General features: G+C 45.5%; 1 protein-coding gene across 1 annotated transcript in view; it reads right to left on the bottom strand.

Annotated features, from left to right (window-relative positions):
• Nucleotides 1-14,139, bottom strand: part of LOC130367313 (uncharacterized) — a 56,579-nt gene extending 42,440 nt beyond the window's left edge. The window contains exon 1 of the mRNA XM_056569721.1: nt 14,103-14,139. Coding sequence (XP_056425696.1) covers nt 14,103-14,139 — 37 coding nt within the window. The remainder of the gene's footprint in view (nt 1-14,102) is intronic.
• Between the last annotated feature and the right edge of the window lie 254 nt (nt 14,140-14,393).

The raw sequence follows: 14,393 nt of genomic DNA, 5'->3' as shown, positions 1-14,393 counted from the left end.
GTGTAAAAAATGAAGATTGTGAATTTTCTCCTTCACTTTGCTTCTATTCCTGTGAAACACCTAAAGGGTTAAAATGATGACTGAATGTCATTTTGAATACTTTGGGGGGTGCAGTTTTTATAATGGGGTCTTTTGTGGGGTATTTCTAATATGAAGACCCTTCAAATCCACTTCAAACCTGAACTGGTCCCTGAAAAATAGTGAGTTTGAAAATTTTGTGAAAAATTGGAAAATTGCTGCTGAACTTTGAAGCCCTCTGGTGTCTTCCAAAAGTAAAAACTCGTCACTTTTATGATGCAAATATAAAGTAGACATATTGTATATGTGAATAAAAAAATTTTTAATTTGTAATATACATTTTCCTTACAAGCAGAGAGCTTCAAAGTTAGAAAAATGCAAAATTTTCAAATTTTTCATCAAATTTACGGATTTTTCACCAAGAAAGGATGCAAGTATCGACAAAAATTTACCACTATGTTAAAGTAGAATATGTCACGAAAAAACAATCTCGGAATCAGAATGATAACTAAAAGCATTCCAGAGTTATTAATGTTTAAAGTGACAGTGGTCAGATGTGCAAAAAACGCTCTGGTCCTTAAGGCCAAAATGGGCTTGGTCCTGAAGGGGTTAATAACTTCTTCAGATACAAAAAAAAGAAAGACAGATAACTTCCCTGCGACAGAAAAAAAATTTACGGAGATGGGCGACAGATTAGTAAATCAGGGAGAAAAATACTTGGAGTAAACCAACTACAAGATAAACAAACACTCCATTCTTAGTAAATCAGGGCTAATGTGTTCTTATGACTGTGCTGATGGTCATCTGGGGGATACGGTAGAATACATTTTGCTGTTTTCTCACTCGTCTGTGGTCTAAATATTTTTCTTACTGAGATCTGAATTCATACTTCTGGTTTGGGATGCGGGAAATCATGTGATGTCTGGTCCAGGGCCTTATTTGTGTTATTATAAATAATTCTACAGAAATAGGAGGGGGACGGGCAAAGGACACATTGAAGTCAACAGTTTTCATGGCGGTGCAATGTAATGTGCCACCAGATAGGAGTGGTGTGTTAAGTAGTATAATTCCTATCAGTTTAATCCCTGTTACATCCCCTATCAGGGGACATGTATATGGCTTTCCCTTCATCTGGGCCAAAATGGACAGAGTCAAGAGGTCTGTGATGTATAAGGACCCCCGCAAGGGTGGGAAAGGAGTCCCCGATATCCCCACTCTGCTGAGGGCCTCCTTTGCATGAGTCAGCGTGCAGCGAACTCTTGTTGAAAAGACTGGCTCAGCGTGCAGGTCCATGTCTCGCTTGTTCCTCATGCCCCTCTGGAGACAGCTGGGCTGGGAAAGGTGGGAAAGCTTCATTTCTTACAACTGGAACACTCCCTGGTTCTATGGGGATGTTGTCCAGTTTGTGAGGGAGCACCAGCTGGAGGGTCTGAAACTGGACCTGTGGAAGCCAAAGACAATCTACAAGCTCATCCGAGGTAAAGACTTGTTGGAGCTTGTTCTGGGGCTCCCCACCGCCACGGCAGAGACTGTTTGGACTAATGTGGCTTCAAAACGGCTTACCAATGGACATAAGGACTTGTCGTGGTTGGCCATTAAGGGAGGATTTTCTCTCAGGTCGTTTATGCACCTGTACAGAACCCGGTACTGCCCCCGGTGCCCCTTCGTGGAGGAAACATCTTTGCATGTCTTTTGCCAGTGCCACTTTTCACAGGGTATGTTGGATTGTCTGGAACACGAAGTCAGAGACTCTGTACCCAGGAACTGCCTATCGTACCATTCGGTGCTTTACGCTTTGCACCACGGCCATGTAGGAACGCCTGAAATGGCCACACACCTTCCTGGCCTGATTCAGGATGTCCTTTAAGCCTGGGTACTTATGCACAAAGCGTTCTTGATCAGATTACACACATGTGCCATGCACGGCACATGTGTCAACTTGCCCAAATTCAATGCCGCCAACAAATTTGTTCCGTTGTCACAATCCACTTTGCCTATCTCCAGTTGTTGCGGAGTCAGCAGCCTGTGCGTTCAGGGCGGACAGGAGTGCTGGTGCGGTGTTACTCTCTGCTTTCAGGCAAGTCAACCCCAAGACGTCGTGACACTGGGATATGGATATGGATAGTTCCCGGGGGAGCTGGGGGGGGGGTGCCGTTGATGTGGAGCAAGACGCAGCAGCAGAAGAGGACTCAGCCGAGGAGGTTATTGAAGAGGATGTAGTAGGAGGAGTAGAGGAGGTGGCAGCAGGCCTGCCTGCAAGTCGTGGCAGTGTCACCAACTCCTCTGCAGAGCCACGCATTCCATGCTTGGCAGCCGTCAGCAGGTTTACCCAATGCGCAGTGTAGGTGATATAACTGTCCTGACCATGCTTTGCAGACCAGGTATCAGTGGTCAGATGGACCCTTGCCCCAACACTTGGGGGCGGACCTGTGGGAGGTGATCACAGTCGTCCTCCCGTGGTTCTGGCCGCTCAAGGAGTAGCAGAACTGCTGGGTCCTCCCGGAGGCGGCGGAGGTATGATTGCTGGGATTCTAGGAGCAGGGAGCGCTCCCGCAGATCCCGCTCATCCCGCTGGAGATCGCCCTCTTCCTCCCGGGACAGTTCTAGTGGCTCCAGGGGTTCTAGTGGCTCCAGTTGGTATGGAGCTTTCTGAGCGACGTTTGCTGCCCCTGATCGAGTCATCTGTGGCGGCTGCCACATGGGCTAGACACGGTAAGGCATGGGCTGAGTGGTGTGCGTTGATAGCTGGAAGGGAGGTAGCAGTTAATTTGGCTGATCGCCTAGTGGTCATGGTAGACTATTTGCTTTCTTTACAAGTGTCTCAGGTTTCTGCGATAGTTGCCCGACGGCGCTTGTCCGGTGTTAGTTTTTATTTTAAACTTTTTGGTTGGGAACATGTTACTAAGCGCTTCTTGATCCAGCAGGCTTTGAAAGGCTGGCAGCGCACTCATGTGCGGCGGGACACTCGTCAGCCGGTTTATTTTTCCCTGTTAGGCCTGCTTTTGGATGCAACAGAACGGGGCTTTTCTTCCATTTTTTAACCCCTTAACGACGCAGGACGTATATTTACGTCCTGCGCCGGCTCCCGCGATATGAAGCGGGATCGCGCCGCGATCCCGCATCATATCGCGTCGGTCCCGGCGCTAATCAACGGCCGGGACCCGCGGCTAATACCACACATCGCCGATCGCGGCGATGTGCGGTATTAACCCTTTAGAAGCGGCGGTCAAAGCTGACCGCCGCTTCTAAAGTGAAACTGAAAGTATCCCGGCTGCTCAGTCGGGCTGTTCGGGACCGCCGCGGTGAACTCACGGCTTCCCGAACAGCTCATCGGACACCGGGAGGGCTCTTACCTGCCTCCTCGGTGTCCGATTGACGAATGACTGCTCCGTGCCTGAGATCCAGACAGGAGCAGTCAAGCGCCGATAATGCTGATCACAGGCGTGTTTCAACACGCCTGTGATCAGGATGAGAGATCAGTGTGTGCAGTGTTATAGGTCCCTATGGGACCTATAACACTGCAAAAAAAAAGTAAAAAAAAGTGTTAATAAAGGTCATTTAACCCCTTCCCTAATAAAAGTTTGAATCACCCCCCTTTTCCCATAAAAAAAATAAAACAGTGTAAAAAAATAAATAAATAAACATATGTGGTATCGCCGCGTGCGTAAATGTCCGAACTATAAAAATATATCATTAATTAAGCCGTACGGTCAATGGCGTATGCGCAAAAAAATTCCAAAGTCCAAAAAAACGTATTTTGGTCACTTTTTATAACATTAAAAAATGAATAAAAAGTGATCAAAAAGTCCGATCAAAACAAAAATCATACCAATAAAAACTTCAGATCACAGCGCAAAAAATGAGTGCTCATACCGCCCCGTACGTGGAAAAATAAAAAGTTATAGGGGTCAGAAAATGACATTTTTAAACGTATAAATTTTCCTGCATGTAGTTATGATTTTTTCCAGAAGTGCGACAAAATCAAACCTATATAAGTAGGATATCATTTTAACCGTATGGACCTACAGAATAATGATAATGTGTAATTTTTACCGAAATATGCACTGCGTAGAAACGGAAGCCCCCAAAAGTTACAAAATGGCGTATTTTTTTTCGATTTTGTCGCACAATGATTTTTTTTTCCGTTTCGCCGTGCATTTTTGGGTAAAATGACTAATGTCACTGCAAAGTAGAATTGGCGACGCAAAAAATAAGCCATAATATGGATTTTTAGGTGGAAAATTGAAAGGGTTATGATTTTTAAAAGGTAAGGAGGAAAAAACGAAAGTGCAAAAACGGAAAAACCCTGAGTCCTAAAGGGGTTAATTGCGTTTGTATTCTGCCGCTTTTTGCGTTATGTTTTTTAGCGCTTTGAGAATTGGGGAGTTAGTTCCTGCCTCTAAGAGCGGGATGTGTGGTTTGTTGTGGGAGGATGTGGTGTGCTCCAACGGTGTGCTGCAGCTGCGTGTTAGGCGTTCTAAGACGGACCAGGTGGGGCAAGGTGCGTGGGTGCGTGTTTTAGCGGTTGGTGGGATTACCTGCTCCGTGCGGACAATTTTGGAATTTTTGGCGGTCAGGGAGTCTGGTGCACATTTTTTTGCGCATGCTGATGGGTCACCCCTAACCCGTTTTCAATTTCAAGTTGTGCTTAAGCGTTGTTTGGGTTTGGTAGTTGCCCCTCTGGTAGAGTATGGTACCCACTCCTTTCGGATTAGGGCTGCAACCGAGGCTTCAAGAGTGGGCCTGTCAGTGGAAGCAATACAGCATATTGGGTGCTGGAGGTCTGGTTGTTATGTGGGGTAGGTTCAAACAGAATTGTTGCTTTAATGTTGTTTCTTTTTCAGATTCTCCGAGAGCCAATGTTTATTTCCTGGGTCACTCTTCCATCGGGCTGCACATAGAGCGGATTGTCAGCCTGGCGGTTGATCTTTGGGCTGCAGTGACATTGTGACTCACTGGAGAGGTATTCCGGGCATGCGGTGGCCTAGGGTATTGACGGAGGCGGTGGACATCGCAAGGTTAACTCCTTCTAGTGTGATTTTGGTGGTTCATGTTGGGGGGGAATGACCTTTGTCATTCCCGGGATGCGGACCTTATAATTCTCATGAAGGCTAATGTGGAGAGAATCTTGGTTTTCATTTACGGAAATGGTGCATGTGTGGTCGGAGTTTGTTCCGAGGGTTTTGTGGCAGGTGGCCCGCAATGCCGAAGCCATCGAGCGATCTCGCCGGCTGGTGAACTCGCTTATGCCAAGGTTTGTGCGTTCGAAAGGTGGTGTGGTTGTTCGCCACCGGGAGCAGGCAACAGGCGTTTTATGATCCCGGACGAGGTCCACCTGAACGATATTGGCCTGGACATATTTTTGTCCGGCCTTCAGGATGGCCTAGAACAGGCACTTTTCCTCCTTAGTGGCGGTCGGAGCACGGGCTCCTCGGTAGCCTGGTAACAAAGGAATTGGAGGAAAAGGTACCGAGGGCACAAATGCACGCCAGGAGTCTGGCGGTCGCCATACCGGCTTGGTAAGAGTATCTGGTTTATGTTGAGGTAAAAGCTGATATTAAATGTTAACTGCTGTGCAGTTTTATATGTTATTTTGTTTACATAAAATAAATTTGAGATGTGACCACTACCCAGACCAGTTAAAATGAAGAATTGAGTCTGTCGTTTTTGGGGGGAAAGGGGGAGAGGGCTCTTGGTTTATAAGGGGAAGTTTGTTCTATGCAGTCAAATGTACACTACTGTTACACCAGATATGAGTTGCCCTGGTGTGACACTGTGCACTGGCAGGCCCTGAAACGCACACGTGTGAAGGAAACTGACTGCTATTATATTACAGTCAAAATTATTATTATTTTTATAATGCAAGCTATTGTGACACCAGATAGGAGTGTAGTGTTAAGTAGTTCTATTCTTATCAGTTTAATCCCTATTATGTCCCCTATAAGGGGACGTGTATATGGCATCGATTTTAGGAACCGGGAGATGGAAAAAGATGCTTGGTTGGACCTCCTACTTCAAATTTGGGGCACTGCACGTGCAATCTAATGTGCCACCAGATAGGAGTGGTGTGTTAAGTAGTACTATTCCTATCAGTTTAATCCCTGTTGTGTGCCTTTTTTTTGGTTTGGTTTTTGAAGCCACAGTTCAGCACCAGAGGCCAGAAAAATTAGGCATGTACACATGTCTGAAAAATTAGGTATTGTTGCAGCCGCTGTAGCAGCGGGCAGAAAAATTGATGTTTGTTTCCCAGGCAGAAAGTGGCCTAAAATATTGCGGCTTGAACCCTAGTTGGTGGCGGATAAGTCACGCAAGTCATCCGGCATTCAGAGGTAAAATACAGCAGCGTGTGGACCATTTTTAGCCCAAGGCAGCTCATCTCATCAGGCCTTTTTATGTTGAATGTATTGCCCAATGTCAGCCCCTTTGGGATCCATCCCTCATTCATCTTAATAGATGTGAGGTAATCTAGACTTTTTTGACCTAGGCGACTTCTCTTCTCAGTGACAATACCTCCTGCTGCACTGAAGGTCCTTTCTGACAGGACACTTGAAGTGGGGCAGGCCAGAAGTTCCATCGCAAATTGTGATAGCTCAGGCCACAGGTCAAGCCTGCACACCCCGTAGTCAAGGGGTTCATCGCTCCTCAGAGTGTCGATATCTGCAGTTAAGGCAAGGTAGTCTGCTACCTGTCGGTCGAGTCGTTCTCTGAGGGTGGACCCTGAAGGGCTATGGCGATGGGTAGGATATAAAAAGCTCCACATGTCTTCCATCAACAACACGTCTGTAAATCGTCCTGTCGTTGCCATTGTGGTCGTGGGAGGAGGATTACTTTCACCTCTTCCCCTGTTAGATCCCTGTTGTGCTGTGACATGACCCTTATACGCTGTGTACAGCATACTTTTTAATTTATTTTGGACCTGCTGCATCCTTTCCGCCCTGCTGTAATTCGGTAAAATTTCAGGCACTTTCTGCTTATACCGGGGGTCTAGTAGCATGGTCACCCAGTACAGGTCGTCCGCCCTGCATTCTGAGTCCTTAAGGACCGAGGGCGTATCCATATGCCCATGGGAAATCCGGTCCCCACCGCTAGCCGGTTGGGGACTGGAGCCGGATACCTGCTGAAATCATTCAGCAGGCACCCTTGCACATCGCCCAGGGGGGTCCTGAGAACCCCCCCCCCCCATGTCGGCGATAGGAGAAAATCGCATGTCAATTCAGACATGCGATTTTCTCCAATTCCGGGATGATCGGGTCTCTGGTGACACGATCAACCGGAAAATAGGGCTGATCGGCGTTGTCAGCAACAGTCCCAATCAGCCTAAGGGATAGGAGTGAGGTTGCAGAGCTGCAATCTCCTCCTATTCCCTGCCATTAGTCAGAATGGAGTTCTGACCAATGGCAGCACAGGATAGGGGGTTGCCATGGCAACCCCCCGTTCTGCCCGCCCCTGGATGTCGAGGGGATCTGGGAAGAAGATGGAGGCTGTACCTGCAGGAGAAGATGCCTGGGAACCCGGGATCTTCGCTGGAGCCTGCTGGATACTTGCCCAGGTAGGGAATCGACAGTGGGGGGTGGGAATTGAAAGTGAAAGTAAAACGATCTTTACTGAGGCAACCACTAGGAAGGCCAAACTGCAACTCCCAGCATGCCCAGATAGCCAAAGGCTGTCTGGGCATGCTGGGAGTTGTAGTTTTGCAACATCTGGAGGGTCACAGTTTGGAGACCACTGTTACAGTGGTGCCCAAACGGTAGACCTCCAGATGTTGCCAAACTACAACTCTCGACTGCCTCGACTGCCCAGGCATGCTGGGAGTTGTAGTTCTGTAACATCTGTCCCTTCAGATTTAGCAATTTTCATGACATTTTTGAAAATTGCTGCTCTACTTTCTCTAATTTTTTTTAAAGCAAAAATATGTCCATTTTATGATGCCAACATAAAGTGGACATATTGTGTTTGTGAAGAAAAAAAAATGATTGTGAATATCCATTTTCCCTACAAGTAGAGAGCTTCAAAGTTAGAAAAATTCAACATTTTCAAACATTTCATGAAATTTGGGGATTTTTCACCAAAAAAGGATGCAAGAAACGCCGAAAATGTACCGCCAAAATAAAGTAGAATATGTCACGAAAAAAAAATCTCAGAATCAGAATATTCGGTAAAAGCGTTTTCGCGTTATTAACCTCCTGCGCGGTAATCCCGAGCGTGACTCGAGGTTAATTTTCCCTGCCAGGATCGGTAACCCCGAGTCACGCTCGGGGTAGAGTTGCAGAGTTCCCGGCCGGGCTGCACGATATATCGCAAAAGCAATGCGATATAGCGATGCGGCCGCCGGGAAAACATGCGATTATCTGCTCTGGTCAGCTCCCGTTGCGGGGGCCGGCCAGAGCAAGTAAAGAAAAATACTAAAAGTCAGTGTTTCCCTACCAGGGGGCCTTCAGCTGTTGCAAAACTACAACTCTCAGCATGCCCGAACAGCCAAAGGCTGTCTGGGCATGCTGGGAGTAGTAGTTTCACAACAGCTGGAGGCCCCCTGGTAGAAAAACACTGAGCTAAGTGTAAAAGGAAGAAGTAGTAAAATAAATAAAACCTTTTGCTCACCTAGTCCCGGTCCCTGAAGATGTCGTTCCCCTCCGTGCGCTCCGGTCCCTGCTCTCTTCACTATTCATCTTACAGGACCTTTCCCTTTTCAGCCAATCACAGGCCGCAGTGGTGTAAAGCCTGTGATTGGCTGAAGGGGAAAGGACTTGTTCTGCAGCAAATACACTAAGTTTGAAATCTGCCGGCAAACCTAGTGTATTTGCTGCAGGACAAGGTGACAGGGGGGGGGGGGGGGGGGGAGAATGTGACAAGGGGGGGAATGTGACAGGGGGGGGGAATGTGACAGGGGGTGGGGAATGTGACAGAGGGGGGGGATGTGACAGAGGGGCGAATGTGACAGGGGGGGAATGTGACAGGGGGGAATGTGACAGGGGGGAATGTGACAAGGGAGAGGAGGAATGTGACAAGGGAGAGGGAATGTGACGGGGGAGATGTGAAATGGGCGGGGGGAGATGTGAAATTCAGTGCAAAAAATTGTACCGCTTTTGGTACAAATTTCCAGACAGAATCATACCGCCAGGGAGGTTAATTCGTAAAGTGACGGTGGTCAGAATTGCGAAAAAGGGCTCAGTCCTTAAGGTGAAAAAGGGCTGCGTCCTTAAGGGGTTAACAGGCCCGACAGCATGAAAGACCCCATTTGCACAAGGATGGATGCCGAGCTACTCATGTCCCGTTCCTCATTCTCAATGATCTCACGGAAGGTATGTTCTTCCCCCCAGCCATGTACAACACCACGGGAACCAGATAGGTGACAAGGAGCACCCTGGGATGCCTTCTGTGGTTGGTCTTCCTCCTCCTCCTCAAAGCCACATTCCTCCTCTGACTCCTCTTCCTCTCAATCCTCTTCCAGCGTTGCCGCAGGTCCAGCAAGCGATGCTGATATGGCTGTTTCTGGTGGTGATGGTGTCTACAAGTCTTCCTCTTCACGCTCATCTACTGCCTGATCCAGCACTCTTCGCAGGGCACGCACCAGGAAGAAAACAAACGGTATGATGTCGCTGATGGTGCCTTCGGTGTGACTGACTAGGTTTGTCACCTCCTCAAAAGGACGCATGAGCCTACAGGCATTGCGCATTAGCGTCCAGTAACGTGGCAGAGGCTGTCCTAGCACCCCGGTCGTACAAATATTCGTTAACGGCTTTTTCTTGTTGGAGCAGGCGGTGGAACATTAGGAGTGTTGAATTCCAACGTGTTGGGCTGCCGCGAATCAAGCACCTCACTGGCATGTTGTTTCGGCGCTGGATATCTGAAAAGTGCGCCATGGCCGTGTAGGAACACCTGAAATGGCTACACACCTTCCTGGCCTGCTTCAGGACATCCTGTAAGCCTGGGTACTTATGCACAAAGCGTTGTACGATCAGATTACACACATGTGCCATGCACAGCACATGTGTCAACTTGCCCAAATTCAATGCCGCCAACAAATTTGTTCTGTTGTCACAAACCACTTTGCTGATCTCCAGTTGGTGCGGAGTCAGCCACTGATCCACCTGTGCGTTCAGGGCGGACAGGAGTGCTGGTGCGGTGTAACTCTCTTCTTTCAGGCAAGTCAACCCCAAGATGGCGTAACACTGCTGTATCCGTGATGTAGAATAGCACCTGGGGAGCTGGGGGGCATCGTCATCATCAACCGCTTCACTTGTATCTGACAACTCAAGAAAGGAAGCAGCAGCGGGTACAACATCATCATCATCACACAGTACATCCATGTGTGTAATGCTGCCTGACTGAGACATATCCCTGTTAACTACATCCTCTGGCAATAATGGTTGTGCATCACTCATTTCTTCAAACTGATGTGTAAATAACTCCTCTGACGGATCAAGTAAAGTGGCTGTGGTGCTAGTGTTGGTGGTGGGGGCAGGCGGGCGAGTGGTAAATTGAGAGGTGCCCCAAGCTAAGCTGGAGAAGGATGGTGCGTCAAGGTTCTGAGCGGAAGCTGTAGAAGATTCAGTGTCCTGTGTTAGCCAATCAACTATGTCCTCAGGACTTTGCGAGTTCAGGGTACGTGGCCTCTGAACACTGGGCATTATTCTAGGGCCAAAGGGAATCACAGCACCACGACCACGACGGCCCCTGAGGGGGTGGCCTGCCTCTGCCTGTCACTTTTTTTTCCGATTAGTGGAACTATGCGTGCAAGCTACTGTGACAACAGATATGAGTGGCACTGTGCACTGGCAGAAGTTGGCAGAGTAGACACTGTAGGCCCGACACACACGCTTGCAGACAACTAACTGTTATTCAATCTATTACAGTCAAAATTGTATTTTTTTTAAAATGTACACTACTGTTACACCAGATATGAGTGGTGCCACTGGGCAAGTGGGCACAACATACGCTGTGAGCCTGCCCCACACGCTGCCAGGCAGGCAAATGCAATTAGATTACACAGGGGGAAAAAATGCAGACTGATGTTTGAGCCCTAAAAAGGGCTTTTTTGGGTGCTGTCCTTACAGCAGAGATCAGATTAGTCCTTCAGGGTTATAGTGGACCCTGAATAAACCACCTAGCTATCGATTTCCCTATTAAATCAGGAGCTGGTTCACTATCCCTCCTCTCACTACGAATGCAGCTTCAGAATGATTCTAAAATGGAGTCCGTCCGAGAGGTGGGAGGGTCTGGGAAGGAGGGTCTGCTGCTGATTGGCTGGAATGTGTCTGCTGACTGGGAGGTAGAGGGTCAAAGTTTACTCAATGATGACAGATATGGGACGGATCGAACATTGCATATGTTCGCACGGCGCGGCGAACACGAACAAGCTATGTTCGCCGGCGAACAATTCACAACATCTCTATTCTCCCATAAGTGAGTCCACCCCTCACATTAGATACAGTATCTCCTGTAAGTGAGTCCACCCCTCACATTATATATACAGTATCTCCCATAAGTGACTCCACCCCTCACATTATATACAGTATCTCCCATAAGTGACTCCACCCCTCACATTATATACAGTATCTCCCATAAGTGAGTCCACCCCTCACATTATATATACAGCATCTCCCATAAGTGACTCCACCCCTCACATTATATACAGTATTTCCCATAAGTCAGACCACCCCTCAGATAATATAACCCCAAATATAGTCTATAGACAGACGTCATCTCTTATAATCCCATATAAAGACTATAGACAGACGTCATCTCTTATAACCTCATATAAAGACTATAGACAGACGTCATCTCTTATAACCCATATAAAGACTATAGACAGACGTCATTTCTTATAACCCCATATAAAGACTATAGACAGACGTCATCTCTTATAACCTCATATAAAGACCACAGACAGACGTCATCTCTTATAACCCCATATAAAGACTATAGACAGACGTCATCTCTTATAACTCCATATAAAGACTATAGACAGACGTCATCTCTTATAACCCCATATAAAGACTATAGACAGACGTCATCTCTTATAACCCATATAAAGTCTATAGACAGACGTCATCTCTTATAACCCCATATAAAGACTATAGACAGACATCATCTCTTATAACCCCATATGAAGACTATAGACAGACGTCATCTCTTATAACCCCATATAAAGACTATAGACAGACGTCATCTCTTATAATCCCATATAAAGACTATAGACAGACGTCATCTCTTATAACCCCATATAAAGACTATAGACAGACGTCATCTCTTATAACCCCATATAAAGACTATAGACAGACGTCATCTCTTATAACCCCATATAAAGACTATAGACAGACGTCATCTCTTATAACCCATATAAAGACTATAGACAGACGTCATCTCTTATAACTCCATATTAGGTATATAGACAGACGTTATCTCTTATAACCCCATATAAAGACTATAGACAGACGTCATCTCTTATAACCCCATATAAAGACTATAGACAGACGTAATCTCTTATAACCCCATATAAAGACTATAGACAGACGTCATCTCTTATAACTCCATAATAGGTATATAGACAGACATCATCTCTTATAACCCCATATAAAGACCATAGACAGACGTCATCTCTTATAACTCCATATAAAATCTATAGACAAACGTCATCTCTTATAACCCATATAAAGACTAAAGACAGACGTCATCTCTTATAACCCCATATAAAGACTATAGACAGACGTCATCTCTTATAACCCCATATAAAGACTAGAGACAGACGTCATCTCTTATAACACCGTATAAATACTATAGACAGACGTCATCTCTTATAACCCCATATAAAGACTATAGACAGATGTCATCTCTTATAACCCATATAAAGACTAAAGACAGACGTCATCTCTTATAACCTCATATAAAGTCTATAGACAGACGTCATCTCTTATAGCCCATATAAAGACTAAAGACAGACGTCATCTCTTATAACCCCATATAAAGACTATAGACAGACGTCATCTCTTATAACCCCATATAAAGACTATAGACAGACGTCATCTCTTATAACCCCATATAAAGACTATAGACAGACGTCATCTCTTATAACACCGTATAAATACTATAGACAGACGTCATCTCTTATAACCCCCTATAAAATCTATAGACAGACGTCATCTCTTATAACCCATATAAAGTCTATAGACAGACGTCATCTCTTATAACCCATATAAAGACTATAGACAGACGTCATCTCTTATAACCCCATATAAAATATATAGACAGACGTCATCTCTTATAACCCATATAAAGACTATAGACAGACGTCATCTCTTATAACCCCATATAAAGACTATAGACAGACGTTATCTCTTATAACCCCATATAAAGACTATAGACAGACATCATCTCTTATAACCCCATATAAAGACTATAGACAGACGTCATCTCTTATAACCCCATATAAAGACTATAGACAGACGTCATCTCTTATAACACCGTATAAATACTATAGACAGACGTCATCTCTTATAACCCCCTATAAAATCTATAGACAGACGTCATCTCTTATAACCCATATAAAGTCTATAGACAGACGTCATCTCTTATAACCCATATAAAGACTATAGACAGACGTCATCTCTTATAACCCCATATAAAATATATAGACAGACGTCATCTCTTATAACCCATATAAAGACTATAGACAGACGTTATCTCTTATAACCCCATATAAAGACTATAGACAGACATCATCTCTTATAACCCCATATAAAGTTTATAGACAGACGTCATCTCTTATAGCCCATATAAAGACTATAGACAGACGTCATCTTTTATAACCTCCTATAAAATCTATAGACAGACATCATCTCTTATACCCCATATAAAGTCTATAGACAGATAAACACTATAGACAGACGTCATCTCTTATAACCCATATAAAGACTATAGACAGACGTCTTCTCTTATAACCCCATATAAAATATATAGACAGACGTCATCTCTTATAACCCATATAAAGTCTATAGACAGACGTCATCTCTTATAACCCCATATGAAGTCCAGGTCACTATCCCCCCTGATGTATATAATAGGATATTCCCCGCTGCTTATCTTACCATGGAAGAGACAGAAGATCAGGATGGAAAGTCTCATTGTAGATGCTGGAGGACGATGGACGATGTATGAGACTGATCAGAATCTGTAGGAAACGTCTTCTTCATATATAACTATTGATTTACTGATAGGAAACAAGAGGAAGAGACTTAAAGGGGAAGTCACACATGTCACAGAGGTTACTTTATTAACACTTTAGAGTATAGAGTGGGAAAAAAATCATAATTTTTGCAGACAGGTTAGAGAAATTGGTCACCAACAAAATCAACAATAAAGACAGACCTGGAGTGGAC

The sequence above is a fragment of the Hyla sarda genome, chromosome 4, assembly GCF_029499605.1.
Source record: "Hyla sarda isolate aHylSar1 chromosome 4, aHylSar1.hap1, whole genome shotgun sequence".
NCBI lineage: Eukaryota > Metazoa > Chordata > Amphibia > Anura > Hylidae > Hyla > Hyla sarda.
This window is presented reverse-complemented; position numbering and strand designations above follow the sequence as displayed.